We start from the raw sequence: 18,792 nt of genomic DNA on the forward strand, positions 1-18,792 counted from the left end.
TATCCTTTTAATGCTCAAATAGTTCAACTTCTAGATAAAATAGTTGAGATAAAAATCATAATGTTGTAATGATTAATTAAAACAATAATCTCTCATGTCAAATACATTGCACGAGATCATCAAGGGATTTTGTAGAGTACTTCAGGGAATAAATTCAATTTAAAATGTTTGTCACATTTTTATAGCTATCAAATAGGAACTGATGGAAAACTGTACCAGCCATGACCACAACCAATATCTTTTTTGATCAGCATTTTTTTTCTTTAGCTTTCCAGCTGTGTCATTTGTCGGTTTGGTTGCGCCGTTTAAGCGTGAGCGATGATTTGTCAAACGTTCTCAAACGGGGGCCAAAAAGGACAAAAAATAGATGTACACTCCGATTCTGTTGCATCATGGCCATCATCATTTTGATATCAAATATTGAACGGACGTTCAGTTGAAGTTCAATCAACTGACAGCACACCAAGAGGCGGGGGGTCGAATGGGAGGAAACGACCTCCGACCGTGCGGCGAAAGAAAACCACTATGAAAAAAGCCGAAACAGCGAGAAAAACTAACCACACCACCACGTGGAGTAAGGGAAGAAAAATCGCCACATCACGCTTATTTACCCGCGTGTGATGGCAAAAGTCCATCGTTCATTGCCCATGGTAATTAAATATATTAACACACAAAAATCATTTGCCACAAAAGGGCACAGCGCGCCACACAGAGACGGAGGGTGTTTAAGGGTTTTTGGCTCTCTCTCTCTCTCTTTTTCTCTCGTTGCGTTTGATGGTGTGCGTGTGTGTAGTCAAAGTTCGTTTGGCGTTTCATTAAACTTATCATCGCAAAAAGGGACACGAGTTCGGTGCCCGGTGGCTGAAAAGTTTGAAATGTGATATCGAAAGGTGGTCGGGAGGATGTCTTCCCCTGCTGCGTGTTACCCTGCACGGCGTCCGTCACCGTTCGGACAAGGAAAATTATGATGGACACTTTTGAATTTTCTCTACCAAAAAAAAACAACAAAACAACATCCAGTGAAGGTGGTGAACACAGTAGTGTACAATATACACAACGACCAAAAAAAAAGGGGGTTGGGGGTTAAATTTGAGCGCTTTTCGTTTCGCACAGACCGGTGAAAAGGCTCGCACGAAAGAAAATCCCATTAACCGTGTATCATCATTTTCATTACCCTTCTCCGGTTTTCCCTCGTTTGTTCAATCCCTGCCGTAGGAACAAAACGGGAAGCTGATGTTAAAGGATATCGAGGAAAATTGTTTACCCCCTTTTTTGCCGGCACGTGGTGGCGGTGGGTCTCTCATGCACATACCATTTTTTTCCTTTCTCGCCTCAATCGGATCGGTTTTTTTTGCGCAAAACAAAAAACTATCGAACTGTGTCAAAGGATTGTATTTTATGTACCGAGGACAGCACAACAGGGGTAGGAGCATGTGTGCGCTCCAGTTGCAAATGAAACACAAGACGGTTTCTTCAAAACTTTTGCTCCTGTTGCAGTGATGTTTACCGTGTGATTTGTCCCACTGTTGGTCGTGTGAGCCATTTTTTCACCCCCCCCCCTCGGTACTCAAAAGCCATCCCAATTATCAGCTCACGTCCAAACATTTCGACTGAGCCGCTGTTCGTGGCGGTACACAGATCCCGTTCCCGAATTTGATCCCCTAAATGAGGCCCGAACGAACCACGGTGAATGAATGAACCTTTTCCAAATAGATTTTTATATTTATTAAAAGGTACACGGTTGTTTTTTTTTTGTTCATTCTTACCGAGAAGGTAGAGCAACAAAAGTGGACAGATTTTTCTATTTGCTTTCAAATGCCACAACGCGTGTACTTGAGCGTTCGATGACGCAAAACGCCACCGCCGTACGAAGCTACACTTCCGGTGCAGGAGGAAAGGGTTGTAAAAAAAATAGGTGGCAGTAGGGGCAAGGGAAAATTATTGTAAAAAGCGAAAAAAAAATATCCAGGTCCAGTTTTTTTTTTGGCATTGTCGATTGGTGGAAGCAGCCATGATTTACAGGCAAGCCCTTTTGGGTTTTGTTATTAGGCAAACTATTGTTTTGGAAGCAATTCATTTGACGCTCACGACTAAAAAGTTGTACATCACGCGGAAGAGATTGTTTACGAGTTTTTCGTCATTGTTTTGTTCCTGTGCCTGTGCGCACCGGTTCGATTGTAATTAATTCCGGTTTTGATAACGGATGGGAAAAGTCCAGGCGCATTGAGGGTAATAATAAAGTCAATTCTAACTGACATCTGCTACGAGCAGGGTTTTGCGTTTGATAAGGCCACATGCTGAAAGTTACCGTTGGAGGATTTTAAATTTTTCAATTCGATAGATAAATGTGTTTGGATCGACTGTTAAGCTGGGTATTATAATTTAGGCTGTCAATTCAAATACTCAACTATGGCCGTTTATGACTACTAGTTGTGTACTTATCTGTCATATTTCATAGTTAAGGTAAATTATTGTGGGATGTTCTAGGGACTATTTGGGCATGTTATTATTAATTATTTGTAATTTATGAAAATTAAAGAAAATCAAATTTTAATTCCCTTGTAAAATCCTCATGCTTAATAAATCAAACAATAAACATTTAAACGAAGTAAATGCTAACAATACAATGCAGAATGCATAATCGAGACAAAGCGTGTACCCAATTGATGGCTACTGCCACTTGTCATGACACTCAAATTACCCCAAAGCTCCATAAACGTAACGCAGTAATGTGTGCTCTGCTCGCATTTATGATCTACCCGGCGATCGAGTTTTAAGCTTTATCCCCCATAAAACGCTCGAGTTTATCGGAGAATCTCGTAATCCGCACGAGTTATTGAACGATCATCTTCCAACGCAGAATTGCCGTGCGCTTCCTTGCTTGAGAGCACCACCGTCTCATCTTCGCGCACCTACCAGATTCATCTCCGGTGACATCCATAAAAGTAACAGTGCGCCCGGATATGCCGCCGGCTACACGATACTGCACCGAAATTACAAAATTAAAACACACAAAATTCCCCCATTTTGGGACAGTGGCGTATCGGGTATCTTGGGACGGCACGACAGCAAAACACAGAAGTCGACAACGACGACCAAACACGGTAAAGAGTGTCAAGGTGTGCACAATACTGTGTGGCGTGGCGAAGAGGCTTCCTCCTTTCGGGGTGTGTGTTTTTGTTTTTTAACGACACGCGAGTCCAAACACAGACAGACCCCAACTATCCCGCACGATGGTGGCCCACGGGTGCAAATGGCAAGGACACAGTGGTTTGTTATGGTATTTATGGTTCGTGGAGGAGGGTTTATTTTGTATTATGTGGTGTTTTTTTTCCCCTGCCGTTGCAAAACTCGCAATGAATGCGAACCGTAGGATCTTACCCCTGTGCGAATGCCGATATGAATATGAAATTCATCTTGATTACTGTTCCTATAAAAGATCCTTTCTTTCTGTTGTGTGTGCACCGGACATACTGAACCATATATACGCAGCGTCTACGCGGTAATCGTAATGTTGGCCTGCACAAATGGAAGGAAACACTCAGCCGGTGAACAACCGATGGCCCATTAGGGCAATTGAAATTTTACAATCCAATAAGTGCAATCAAGGAGTCACATTTGGAACGGTTAAGAACCGGATGGGACAACCCGGTTGTAAAGTAATCCCCATCCCAAAGTCCCAGGGACAGTGCAGTCCGTTTTCAGGTGCTTGCTTTCCGACCGGTTCCGATGCAGATGACGACGACGACGGCACTCACTCGTCGTGGTTTGACCTCGGACACTGTCGACCCTGTTTGCGACGTCACCGTGCGGCAAAGGGACGACACGTACGGCACGAGCCACAGAGCCTCCCCCCGGAGGGCTAAGGTCGGGACGGGGAATGGTAAGCCCCGGACGGGAGCTGAAGGCACCGGGCAAAAGGTAGTAAATCTTTTGCCTGAAACAATAAATCTTAGGTCTTCGCATTTCGAGGACACACCGAAGGCACCGGCAAACAGGGGGACTCCATGAAATCAGACGCGTGTGGGTAATTTAAGAGATTAACCAACCGAAGGCGACGCCTTCTGGTGGCTCTCCAGTCGGAAGAATACGAACGGAAATAAGCGATGGTAATTATAAAATAGATTGCACCGATGGCTTTTTACACGTTGCGTTCCACGGAGCAACGGCACGACGACCTGCCGACCTGAATGATAACGAACCCAAGCAATATGATTATCCTTTTTTTTCGATTACTGTTTGATGGAAATTATTTTTCTATCACCTCTTCCGCCTCGGAACCGCTCACCCAACCAACCTTTCTTTTTCGTTTTATCTGATGCTTATGATTTGTTAGTTTTGTGCGTGGAAAGTGTCCCTGGCGTTTCTCCATCGATCATTCCGTTTCGATTCGATTCGTCCGGGACGGAACGATGATGAAGCCATTATTCATGCGATGCGAGTGTCCACCCTTGTTTGTAATGGCGCACGGGCAACCGGCAATAGGGAGGAATGCACGTGATGAACTGACCTCGGACCGGTCCGTGACCGTGATAATGAATTCGTATTAGAATTATCGCATCACCTTACCCTGCCGATTGGCATTGGCCGTGCCTTTCGGTGCATTCGTTGCCTAACGCCAACGATGGCGTACGGGACATTACCCTGAATACTCCCGATAGGGGGAGGGATTCGAGAACAATCAAAAAACATATCCACAAATCCACTCAATTGATTGTTTGAACGGTTTTTCATTTATTGCAAACGGGACCCTCTCGCTTTCCCTTTCGTACAGCTTTCCAGCAATAGTTTGTAATCCCCGCGATAGGAGGATGTGGTCAATAGTGGAAAGTTTGCGAAAAAGGACGAGCAACCAACATAACGGGGACAATTAAATCGATCATCTGGCCGTCGGTTTGTCGACGGGTGTGCGATGGAAGAGGATGAAACAGATGCGTTAAACTCGAAAGCTGTTAATTGTCCCAAAGTTTGAACCACGTCCGGTAGAAGCCAAACACAAAAGCACACACAGAAACGACGATTGGACATTATTGCCTTGTCCTTCGGACGCTAATGGACGCTACGGTTTGTTTGGAGGGATGTGTCATAAATTGTACCACTGCCACTGCCGCTGCTTTGGGCTCGCCGGACACAATTATGTTTGTCTATGGCTTTGCTACTGTAGTGGGCAGTTTAAATCCTTCTCATTAAAAGCTGAACAGCACGAGGACTTAACGGAAGGACTTGCTAGGAAAATGCATCAGAACGGCCTGAAAGGAAGTGGAAATTAACGCAACAGAAAGAAAGGTGATCACGGTGTGTTTTACGGATCGTTGTCTTGCGTTAATCGGTTCCAGCGATAGATAAACAGATCACAGATCAATTAAAGCGTCATCAGCGTACGCGATCGGGAGGACACTCGAAGGGGACATTCGGGATCAACCATTGGAACCAATAAAAGACACTGACGTGTGCATCTTTTCGGTGGCAAAGGTCTCGGCTGTAATTATTATCCACTTTTCTTTTTCAAAAAAAATTAAACAACAAACAGGGGCCCATATCGATCCGACGTACGCAACGGTGGATCTTCAGATTGAGACACTTATCACCTCATCAAGGAAGGTTACAGCAGCGACACAAACGGTACCCTAAAGATAGGATGTCTATCTTATGGCCCGATACATCACACCCGTCCTTTGGGATCCTTTTTCCTTAATAACGGTAGCGGCAGCACACACACACACGGGGCCACGTGTGGTGATCATCGTTTGACACTTCATTTCACTCAACGTCAAAGACGACAAACTGAACCGCGCGAACCGAACCAACAACAAAAACCCCGCAAAGCAAAAAAAGCAAGCATTTTGACGGGAGTCAATCGGGACTAGCAGCACAACAACACCATAATGGCCTTCGCCTTGTGGCCGTAAGTGGCCGTTTTTTCCTTTTGGTTCGGCCCTTAAAGTGTGAGTTCCGGAGCACCCGGAGGCAATGAAGTGTCGACGTGTCGCTTTCTGTTTGCCAGATGTTAGAGAGGAGTGTCACCCCCGGTTGCTCTATTGCGACCGTGTGTGTGTATGTGCGTATCGATCTACCAAACTGATGGGTGGCATATTGTTTGCGTGCACACGCACTATGTGTTTTTTTCTCTCTTAACACTCCTTCTTAAGTTATTTCTTCGAGACGCTGAGCACACTTCCCCCTGGTGGTGTGGCTTTAAGGACGGGTTTGTGGTACCTCCTGCCGGAAGATTATGAGTTTTTGATCGTTTTGAATCGTTGTTGTATGCAGCTTTTTCAGCTTGTTCTTGCTATTGAGGTGTGACCAAAGCCGCCGCAGCTTATGTGGCGAGGCTTAAAGGAAGGAGGGCCTACGGCCTACGAGGTGTTACCTTTTTCTATTATTCTTGTCTCAAGGCCAATGAACATTAGTTCCACAAAACAAACCCAAAATTGGAGCACTTTTTATCCTAAAGGCATTTATTTTGACATCTGTTTTTGGGTGCGTTGGAATGTTTTTATCACCATTTTCATTTCGCGTTTTGTTTATCCCATCGACAGTTACCACTGTTTTCGAATGCATGAAGTGATAATTTTTCAAAAAAAAGGCCACTTCTCCTTGTTTGTTCCCGAATTTTAACCACCTTTTTTTCTCGAGTGGGATTCTCCTGCCATCCAGCAATCGGCGCTCCGAAGCTCGTGCCGTCAAACCTCACCACCGAAGCAACGCAAACACAGTTTGTAACGGATTTTTCACTCCCCATAAAAGCGGACCCGAACGCGAGCGCTAAATCCGGCCAGATAGGTGTCGCTCTCGAAACAAAAACCGAACGCACACTGGAGTGGGAACACCCTTTAAATTGGTTGCTGCATCCGAGCAAACTGCAGCTAAACGGTTTGGTGGTTCATGGCACGGCTGCGGATGAGGAATTTGGGACAAAAATCGACACATCGAGGATCGTAAAATTTTATGACTCCTTTTTTTTTTGAAAAACAACACTCCAACGAGACGATGTTCTTCTAGAGGGGTTGGAACACTTTCAATCAGTTCCTCCGACTTGTGAATTGGTCCGGATGGTAGTTTATCAATCTGCACGAGCTCGCAATCCACCACCACCACGATGGGTTTTCGGTCAATTTAGAAATATGAAAACAATTTCGAAAAGTTTTAATCCTTCACCGTGCACACGGACAACGTCAGGGTTTGTGTGTGTGTGACGAGAGTTTATGACTTTTGATGACACGCGGGACGACAAAAACAACAGCTGTTGCCGTTGTGTGTCACGTTCTGTTCGCTACGAGTGGTTTGCTTCCACGCCAACTAGATGCAATTGAAAACGCATCACAAATCAACGTGCGTGTATGCGTGTGTGTGTGTGTTGCTGTGGGATTGCATATGCGTGTTGAGCACGAAATGAACACAAATTATCCAAAGTTCCAAAAACCGACATTCCCCTACGGGGGTTTTTGCAGGGTGCGATGTCGTACGCGAAAGGTTAAACCGTTTCGAGAAAATTTATTTCCACTCGCCGGGTTAGCGTGCGCCGTTGCTAGGGCAACGCGGCTTCCACGCTCAGCTGCAAGGTTTTTCCGGGACCCGTTGAGCGGATTTATGAATTTATGGAGCCCAAACGGCTCTGCTTACGGCTTACGAGTACACCCAACCCACACGCGGCCGATTATGCTTGGCAGCGGGGATGGACGAGCATACGCGGTGGTCCACATTGCATGACCGTCGAGTGTGGCTTCCGATCCATCTTCCGGAACAGGTGGGAACATATTTTGCTACGTTCCTCCTCCAAATTCCCTCTAACCTAATTCCGTTTCTTCTGCTGCAGACGGTACCCTAACCACTCCATTCGAGTGGCAGCAATTCAATCAAAAATGATAAACGGCACCACGAGTAAACCTAGCAATTGGTGTTAGCGTGTTTTTTTTTTATTTCCTTTCCACCTTCGAGACATCCCATCCAGATGACCGTGCTTGATAACAGCGGCAAAGAAGCTGTTAAACAGACACTTTAGATAATTTTGTTATACTATTGTATACATTTGGGCGTTTTCGTGATGCAAAGGAAAACCAAATGGCTTGTTCCTGAAGTTATGCAATTCAATTTTTAAAAGATCAATTTTAACAAGGCTGTCGTTTGTGTTACCTTGCGAAACCAAAAGCACGTCCTCATTCTGGTCCCTTACAATAAGAAAAGCACATACGGGCGATTATGGGTTGGTAAGGCGATTTCCACGGCAACAGACCGCCGTTGTTGTGTGTTCGGCGACGGTTCGGTTGCCGTGAAAAATTGGAAAAACGTGAACGTTTATATTCTCATCACCGTGTCGCCGAGAAGCTTACACCGCGTTCGGCATGCTTGCACTCGTTTTCTTTTTGTTCACCCTATCATTTATCATTTTCCATCGTCTATCTACGACCGCATGCACACATCCCCTAAAGATTGTGTGTTCAATCGGCTATTGAATTTTCCGTCAAATAAATACATTGCAGTCAAATAGGAAACAGGGCTACACATGTACAGGTAGGAGAAAAACAAACGCCGGTAAAGCTAAAATACCCAACAACAATCGACCACATCCTCCAAAAAAACAAAACGAGAAAAGCACTTTCCAATGCTTAGTCATGAAGAAAATTGAAGATTCCTTGGATTCCTTGGTCTCCGCCACGGGGCAGAAGGATAGTTACGCTGGTCTAAAAGCGAATTATTCAACTTTCGTTTTCAATTCTCTTGCCACCTCTTTATTTCCAGAAGGACCATTTTGCCAAAGCCCCATAGTACGCACTTCACCCGCAGCTCGGTGGTACAAGTGGCCACAAAACCACATCAAATATAGAGCAAATCCACACAAACGGTTCGGATCGGTGTGCTTCCGCCGGAGCACTTAATCCGATTTTTTGCTCAGCTAATCACCGCTAAACTTACCTCCACTTGGGAACTTCGAAAAAAAATCCTTTTTCTATCGCTGGCCGGGTGCTATCGATTTCGGAAGTTGACAAGCGCTCGGCTGAGGTGTTCCGGTTCCGGCTACACGACAGATTGTCCGACCACGGGGTTTTGAAAAGAGAACGTCACGCCGACACGAAACGGAAGCTGCACCGAAATGGGGTTAGCGAACCGTTTTATCCTGCCCGCTCAAGGTGGGTAAAAGTTTTTTGGGGCTACGTTTCGATTGACATTGAAATATAATCGAGCACATCTCATTGGGCACGCGCGCGCGCGCGTGTAGAAATAAAAGCTTGGCCAAAATGGGTGCGACCTTGTTCACGCCATATTCCCGGGCCCGGGCGTTTTGCCCTGAGCTATAAAACAAAAAAAAAACAATGTTACCGATCGTTCCGGTCAGGTGTGAAGTTTGGTGGAAGAGAGACCAAACCGAAAAAAAAATCTATTATAAAACTAAATCGGTTTCCTTCTCTTTTTTTCGCATTGGAATCTTTTCACGCATCGACTCCTGCAGCCGTTTTGAAGACATTGAACTGTGGAAGCGTTGCAGCCGTTGCTAACTTTCAATCAATGTCAAACAAATGTACATGGCTAAATGAAACTATCAGTGTACAACACGCAACTTTAACCGGCTTTATAGTTTATCACTTTATGACGGTACATGCGCATAAACCCCACCCCCGGGGGGAGGGTGGGTTTTATGGCGCACAGCGTGCAGGAGAGCATACGGCCAACTAGTTCCGCGTAAGGAAACGATCTATCGATCATGACTAGGAGTGGTTTTTGAAGCGCACCAGGCAAATGTGCAACCATTGCTGCTCAAGGTTATACTTTCAGCGACAGTTACGAATGGACAAACATTTAACGTCTTTAAGCGTTGCTGTGCTAGTCCTCGTTAGCGAGCAAAAAAAAAACACCGTATAATCGCACGACAAGCCTCAGTAAAACAGACACCCGACCGATAAGAGGGCACACGAAAGGTGAGACACTTTTACGGTCCTGCACAAACCAATAATGAGACAACACGGCCGCATCTTATGCGGATGATTTGTTAAACAGTTCCAGCAAGCGCACTGAACCGAAACCGTTCAGAAGCAAACACCACCGCTGAAGGTCGCAAAACACTTGCGACACCCTCTTTCGGAAATTCGGTGACTAATTCCGAGTTGGCTCGTGCGCCTTGATCGCGTGCGCACACAACTCTTTGCGCAAGAAGAAAGTGGAAGTAAACCGCTTGCCGGTGCGGATCGAGTAGTAATAAACCGTCAAATTGGTGCATCGCTACATTCATAAACGAATTGCAAGCTGCAACACGCTATACACGGTTGCATAAAGCATCTTCTAGCTGTCCGTTATTTCCCCGTTCAAGTGGCCGTGTGTGTGGCACGTGAGTGAATAAATTAAAGACTTCCTTTTTCCCTCGTGTGTTTTTTTTTGCTGTTGTGCTCCTTCTTCCGATCCGAAAAATAATTAAAAACGTATAACGTTTCAAGTGGCGGGGCAAGGCTTAAAACTAATAATAGTAATAATGGTACCGACGATACGCACCTGTGTGAAGTACGATGGTAGAACGCAGCGCTGATCGTCCAGACGCGAGCATTGGACGCGTTCGAGCAGCTCGAACAGATCGTGCGTTGCGCCGCGCAACCGATCCGGGCTCGTGGTGGCGCTCTTGCTGCTCGGTGCGTTCGACGCCGCGGACAGACCATTCTGTTTCGCGTTTGCCGCTGCCGTTGTCCACCCGCCCATATGTTGACGCCTGCCGAAATAGGAGAAAGAGAAAAAAAAAACAACAAAACGAGGAGTCAATTACAGCGTACAGTTTAATGTGATATTAATTAGGTTTTATCTACGATGGTCACAACTCGAATCCACCACCTCCGTTACCGAAACGGGTGCGTACGGGGCCGGCTTACACTGCTAACAAATTCGAGTCCCACAACGCTGGCCCGGATCAATGTCAACCAGCCGGCAAACCCGGGGCTGGCCATCCTTCACATTTTCAGCTAGGGGTTTTTAAACTGGCAATGATTGATCGTGTTACTTTAGTTTTGTTCTCCTCACGAGACACCAACCAACACCCAGCCCTGGCTGACTAATTGCATCGGGTGCGAGTGTTTGTGGTGATGCAGTTTGCAGAAACTGGTTCCAAGCTGTACCGGCCGCTTCTGGTCGGGTTCATTACATCTTTACATCAAACCCACCCAAAAACCAGCGCTCGGTGTATCGGATTAGAACAAATTAATTTAATCGCATCCAAACACACACACCTCCTTTTTTTGGGGGGGGTTGGACCCCATTTCTGTGCGTCATTATCCGTTGACAGCCTTAAGTGAATCGGTGGCCGAACGACCGAAATGCAGTGGGTGACGCACACGATTAATGACCATTTACCGATGCTGATTAATTGTTACAAACACCCCGCACCACTCGCCGGTTTTGGGGTGATTATATCGACAAACAAAACAACTTGAAGTCACTCAAACTTCACGTAACCACCCCCGGACGAGATGCGGAGCAAATGAGCTGCAGCAGTAATCGAACCCAACATGGACAACTGCAACTGGTTGCAAAACGGTGCCCACCATCGGTAGCGCCGCCACACAGCGCAGTGTAGCAAAATGTGACTTTAATTGGACGATGATGATGTACGGGTGGCGTTGGCGGTTGGTTTTCATTGTTGGGAGCCCTCCTAACTAGCCGCCTGATTGATGGGGTTTTGATAAGGACGAACACGGTAGCAAGACCAGCATTCCGTGTAGGACATTAATTTTAATAAAAGCAAGCATTAATACAGTGAATGATTAATTTAATACTATTTTGGGTTTTGAGATGTTTTAGTTTCAAAGCTGGCATACGATCAGATATACGATCACGCAATAGAGTACGCAAATGAGGGTGTTATTGCAATGTCCACGATACGATTTATTTACACCCCACGAGGTGACCACTTGAAAGGGAACAGTCAGGAAAATCCGTTAATCCCTCTTAAGCATTCATTATCGAAGGTGTAATAAAGTTCAAAACTCGATCCTTGATACCACCCTTCGCTTCGGCAGGACATGCAAACGCTGAGCATCATCGGGTAAATCCCGTTCAAATGAAGTCCAGTGCAGTGTACCAGAACTTGACAATATCCCTAAATTATAGCAAAAAAAAAAACCGGAAGAAGAGACCACTCGAACAGTGAACAGCAACAAAACGGGCCTGTTTGTTATTGTTGATGCTGTTGCTGTCAGTTGCTGCTTTGAGTGTATGCGTGTAAGTGTGTGTGATTTATTCATAATCAACATAAGAGCAATGATGACAAGATGATTTATGCACGCATGCACGCAGCACTACCCCGTCCAGGCTTTGTCTCGGACACCCTTCAACCGTGCACGTCCGGCTGTGACGGAAGGGAAGCTGCTGAAGGACATTCGTCCGAGAGGCGTCCGATGTGCTGGTGGTTGTAAGCCAGTTGTAATGCAAGTCGTAAGTGAGCATCCCCCTCTTTTAAAGGGGTCGAGAGCATGAGCATCGCAGACAGAAGTAAAAAAAAACCCAATGTTGTCCCTTTTTAAAAAACTCAAAACCCTACCGGGAGGGGGTTGGCACAGACCGATGCAAATAGATCATTTCGTGTTTGAAAGCAAACAGAAGAGCAATTTTCATAATCACCAACACACCACGCCGCTATGCTGCATCCTTTTTATTTTCGTTTGCTCCATACGTAAACCCACCGTTATGCCCCGAGTTTTGGTCAAAATATGGCGAATGCGCGACCTACTGCTGTGTGCGGCGTCGACAGAACAAAAAAGTGAACATCGCTCACAGTGGAAATACGATCCCGGGCTGCGTGTCCTTCAGGTGCAGGGAAAAAATTGCCAGCACAACAAAATGGCTAATGAAATTCAATTCATGCCGAACGAAATCACAACCCTATCCACCCATTACGCTGGCCCCGGACCAGCCGACAAAAAAAGGAGAATATTTTATTTCTGTTTCGTCTTGCGTCCTTTTCGAAGGCCTCAGCCTCACATAGTATAACCTAAGGTAACTGATAACTTTCCGCGAATTTTTCATAACGTTTTTTTTTGGTTGTTCTCGTTCGAATTTTCCGACCGGTCACTCCGGACGCTGAAGTGGGGGCATATTTGGAACGGGTCGAGCATCCATTCTTCGGACAGGTCGGTCTGGGTCGGTTTGATGTTGGTTTATGTTTGGTGAGTGTTCCCGTTTTTTTTTTTTGTACGCCGCATCCACTGCCGGTCTCCACGTCCGTCCAGATATTCATGATGCACTCTGGCGAGATCATCTGCATAGTTTGAAGTGCACTCGTGGTGTAGACTTGTGGAGTATGCAACTCTCCCGCTATCATTTTGCTTCATCGCTTTTCACCGTGACCGGTTGGGTCGGTGGATTCTTCAAGGAGCGTGGCATGCTGGAGTTCCCGGGTGGAATTTTGCCGGATTCTCTTCGCTCCATTCATTCATACGCACTGCGAACGAGGACCACGGGGGTGAGAAGGAAGAACCGGGACGTTTTGTGTTCGTTGTGCACTGTTGCATAACAACCGGGTCAGTGCTTGGGGATTTAACCGATTTATCAGCCCGTCCGACTCCGGATCCAATGGCCTCGAATGGGAGCTCCAATGGGCACTTGGGAATATTCAAATATGTTTCCCATTGCCTGACTGACGCAGCGGTTAGCATCACCCCCGACACTGCCAGACCAACGACCGGGAGAAGCGATGCAACTGACAGCACCACATTCGGAGGTAAATACGAACGGACAGCCCTGTTCTACCATCTTTCCAAACCCCTATTTTCCCCCTTCATTCGGTGCATTGGCACACCGGAAGTGTAGTGTACTTGCTCACTTGCTGAATTGTGCAAAATTTATCTCAACCCTTCAAGAGGGTTTTTGTTTCGCCTCCTGCCGGGTGTTGACTGAGTCGACTGGGCTTTGACATTATCCTCATCTAAATCGCAATTCCTGTCCCTGTGTCGCTGTGTTTTGCTTGGAAGGTGTGTTACGCCCCTGGTAGCATTGGTGGCAAACAAAACCAAATATTTTCCCCAAATAGAATTGTTTTGCTGAAGTGATTCCTAATAGTTGCGTATTTAAGCTTGTAAATTGCCGTTGCCTTTTGATCGCTTTGCGCATGAGTACGTTTTGTGTGCATTACAGGCAATGCGACCGACTGCACCTTTTGAAATCGATTCCATGTGCTCATAAAATATAAAATATGTTCAAATTTTAGCATAAATTACTAATTTAAAAGGTATAAATTAAGGCGTACTACCCCCTAGGCGAGACTTTTTCATGCCACTCTCGATGGCACTCTTGACATAATAGGACTCCCTTAAGTTTGTGCTATTCCGTCAAACGGGTCCGATACGTGCACAATCGGCAACAACCCAATTCGGGATGTGCGTCATACCTATTTGGCTGATGATTTGCATTTGATGTACGTTTGAAATGAACTTTTTAATTTCCACTGATCCAATCTAAACACCATCTCGGTCTGTCTGGATGATACGACCCAACCTCTCGACCCCTCTTCGGGGTAGGATCGGAGGGATAATTGTTGTCCCGTTTGCTGACTGTTTTGCATAAATGCAATGCGACTGGGACGGTTTCGTTTCGGGGTAAGTGCAGCAACGCAGTAACCCGTAACAATGGTGAAAGAATGCATGAAATGTTTTTTCCGATATTTTGGCAGCTTAATTTACCAACATTCAGTGCAATGGGTTTGTGCTTAAACAAATAAAAAGCAAGCGCATCGATGTCACCGTTTTGGTTGTGGATCGAACTAGGATTTAATAGCGAAGACAAAAAAAACAGGAAAGGTGCCACAGATCAATTGCTGGATAAACAAACCGAGTAGCATTAAATTAACTAACCGCACTGGGAGGAATAACATGATTTGACTTTTAATTATACTCTTTTTTGATGCTTTTTTTTTCCTTTTTACCTTTAGTAAAAGCAAAACTTAATTAAAAGGAATGCAGACCAATTGTCTTTAACTCAAAATAAAAGAATTTTTTTTTTATTCTCTACTCTCCTCCAACCAAATTGCGTTCAATTTGTCTAATCCGGCTTATCTATTATCCGGCACAACCATATTTTTTGTTTCGTCTGTGGTCAGCTTTAGGTCGCTTAGAACTCTCAGCTACCTGGTGGGAGGTGTGATGAAATTTTCCCAATCCGAATCCGAGATAATCTCTTCATTCTATCTATTCTTTGACCGTCACCGGGTGGCAGGAGTTCACCCCGACACCCCGGCGTTTCGATGTTACGGGATGTGATGCAGGGTTGTTTTTTTTTGTGTATGTATATCAACTCACACGCAAGCATTAGGATTTATACCCATCACCGACACAAGGACTTCGTTGTAAAGGGGCATGCAGCGTCGGTTTGCGTTCGCCCTCGAACCGTTGAATGAGTTCAGCCGTTACGGTTGGGTGCACTGATTGAAACGTAACGCGCGTTACGACATGATCACGCTGCACGGCTGTACGAATGACGCGCACCAGAGCCGGCCGTGGCCTCGAAGATGATGCGAGGTTATGCGCGTACGCGCGGTTCTACGCTGGCATCGATTGTTTGCAGTTTGATTTTAATTTAATTATTTTTACGCTACACCAACGGTGTACTTGTTGAACCGGTTCTAGTAGTAGTTGTGTCTCTGAGATGCAACTCATAAAAGGTAGACTTCCGTTTCGTTTTCCGCTCGTGATGTGAGTATATCCCCATAAGAATCACATGAACTGAGGAATAAATGTTTCAATCTCACCCCACTTCGTTCGCGACCAACAAGTTTATCTTACAGGGGGTTTTGAGTTTAACAGGCAAAATCAGAACTATCTTTGAGCTCTTTTTCAAATTAACAAAGATTTGTCGGAGGAGATCTATAATTCTTCGCACATTCTGGAGCTTGTTCAAAATTAACTCAACCCTCAACTCGAACGGAATCCAACCAAGATCTCAAAACCCCTGTAATCTCCCCGATCCTTATGTCCATACGCTACCACACAAACAGAGCAAAGAAAAATCCATAATTCAACCCTTGTTTGTCGATCGATACGCGCCAAAGGTTACACCGGTATATGAAGCATCTGACCTGGTTAAACGCATCAACGTACCAAGCGCAATTAAACACACAAATACAAACACTAAATCCTCATCAGTGGCAAATTATTTGACCTTCGGTGTCGATCGTGGCAGAGATGCAATGTGAAATTTAAATAAAAGTATCATAAACCAGCAAACGGGTATTTACCATCCGGGAATGGGCAAGGAAATATTCCACACTCCAAAGGATAACAATTAAAACCATACGCCAATGCCATAAACATTCCACAGGGGTCATCATGAGCGGAGCTTAAACTCCGCAGGGCGGTTGTAAATTTTTCGTTGCCGCGCACAAGCATAAGAAAATATTTGCAACCACGGCTAGCGAGTTGCAACTGATTAGCGGCGAACGGTTACGACTGGAAGGAATGATTATTTATTTCTCGAAGGTTTTATGTTACATTTGCTGTGTGTGTGTGTGGTTACCTTCCCATGCTGATGTCCCTTTTTGTTCCCACTGTTTGGGTTGGTTGTATGTAAACTTTTGCAGTACGGAAATCGATTTACCATTAACTATCGGTGTGGTGATGCGATCAAAGGAACGGATACAGATCATGTAAACAAATCTTGCGGTTTGTCTATTTTTCCTGATTTTCCCACCGTTTCAACCAGACCCTAGGTGATATCTTACCGCATCATAAGCACTAAATACGCACCAGTTCCTTTCTGCAATCCATGTGCAACGAAAGATGCATCATTATCGAGCTGTTGCATCTTGCCAGCTCATTCTTCCGAAACCTATCCCGGCGGGAGGTGTGTGTGGTTCGTGTTATTTTTTTTTGCATAATAGTTCATAAACCTCACGATAAAAACAATAAAATTCGACACAACATATCGATCGTAACATCGGCTTACGAGCGCGGCAACCGTCAAAAGCAAATTGGTGGTTCCCGTTCTCTCGGCATTCCCGATTAATGATGTACATCTTACGTCACCATTTCGTCAACGGCAGGGTAAAGGGAAGAATCCGCAAAAGAGGTAAGAAAGGAACGAGCAGGGAGAAATGATCCGAAAATAAAGGAACCAAAGCTGGAACCATATTTTCAACCACCGTTTATATTTCGCTTCGTGCGAATTCGGGCCGGCCCAATGGAACAGAGTGTTCATGCTACTCCATCATTTATCACCTGCAAAGCTCAAATCATAATCATTAGCTTCATCATCTACTTCATCATTGACGGGGACGCAAATCGCATCAGAATAAACGTTGAAGGAACCGATTCAAATAATAAGCCTCTCCTCGGAATCCTTTTTTTTTTTGGTCCCGCACGGTTCTGCGCATGCAAAACAACAATCATGTCCTTATTGTTTGTGTGTGTGTGTGTGTGCTTTCTCTTGCGCTGAGTTTTCCCTTTGACGACGACGGGGTTTCTAAGGCGTTAAGGGCATAGAAATGTGGGCATGGAGATGCAAGTAGCGAAAGCATAATTGTTTCACATTTTGTGATACAAAGCCGGGCAAGAACAGTGCCATTGTTCCGACACGGGAAATGCTGCCTGGCTTGTTTCCTTTGCAGTACACGGGGTTAGGTTAGACGGAGCGCACAAAAAGGGTGATCATCGTCCATAATCTTGGGTAACGATTTGCCTGTTAAATCTTCACCATTTTGGCTCGACTAATAATAGCGCATGCATGATTTGTGTTGCGAGCTCGCGGAATAGGTTGGCAATAAAGTATGAAGCCGTTCGGGAGCATATTACCCATGCTCGTCACATAAAGTTTATATTTTTATGTTCGAACATTGTTCAAACTGTCTGGCAAGGTGGTCTTACAAAACCAAGGAAAAAAAACTGCAAAAATTAAATATTTCACACCAATAAAATCATCGCTGGCATTGCTATGTTTCTTTAATGTGCGGAGCAGACTTTACGACTCTCACCTGTTCTGTTCCGCGTCTGGTTTCTGTTGTCCAGTTCTAAACCCAAGTGCTAAACGTTGGTTGCAAATTTGTTCCGTCTTCCGGGTTGTACAATCACATCAAACCATCCGTCCAAGACCAGAATTCCTACACCCTGCAGGAATGCTGTGGCTCTTCCTGGAGTCCAACATTCTTCCGCCATTCCCTGGTAACACACAACAGATACCGTTTCTGGAGCTGCCCAATTATGAGTGTGCCAAAACGGAGTGTGTCCAGTGAGAAGGCTTTTCGGACAAACGTAAACCCCACAACAAAAACCGCTGGAAGGCAGAGGAAAACAAGCAAACCGAGCCAAATCATAAATCAAGATCTTTTAATAGCTCTGTAATAACAATGACTACGCGCATATCTATCCTACTCTCAGTCAGTTTTCGCCTCCCTTTTTCACCGGCTCACACAAGAGGAGTAGGAAAAAAACGGGCCAAACCCGTTTCCACCAAATTTCCACCACCCGTTCCCACTGCGTGTGCAACAATTTCACGGTACGACGCTACCCGACAAGGTAAACCTTGGCTAAAGAACGCTCCCAAGATTTAAGACAATTCTCGCGTCCATTCTACACTGCACGCGAGATATTTGAATATGGCACCGGCATACACACACAATAGCCCAAAAGAAAGCCGTAAGAAACAACTTTCACTTACCGATTTGTTTGGTGGGGTTTTTTTTTTATTGTTGGGAAGAAAATTTCCTTCCCCTTTTTCTCCCTTTCTACGCTTTCTTCGCGGCTCTTTTGTGTCACGTTTATCGCGCATTTTTCACGGCCCTTTTAAATACGTGCCGAGAGGGTTGGTTTCTTTCCTTTTCCTCCCTTCTAAAAC

At 45.3% G+C, this 18,792-nt stretch overlaps 1 protein-coding gene across 1 annotated transcript in view; it reads right to left on the reverse strand.

Annotated features, from left to right (window-relative positions):
• The window catches only part of LOC128716312 (rap1 GTPase-activating protein 1), a 138,364-nt gene that overhangs the window by 51,191 nt on the left and 68,381 nt on the right, over positions 1–18,792 (reverse strand). The window contains exon 2 of the mRNA XM_053811232.1: positions 10,483–10,693. Coding sequence (XP_053667207.1) covers positions 10,483–10,693 — 211 coding nt within the window. The remainder of the gene's footprint in view (positions 1–10,482; positions 10,694–18,792) is intronic.

Source organism: Anopheles marshallii, chromosome 3, assembly GCF_943734725.1.
Source record: "Anopheles marshallii chromosome 3, idAnoMarsDA_429_01, whole genome shotgun sequence".
Lineage (NCBI taxonomy): Eukaryota > Metazoa > Arthropoda > Insecta > Diptera > Culicidae > Anopheles > Anopheles marshallii.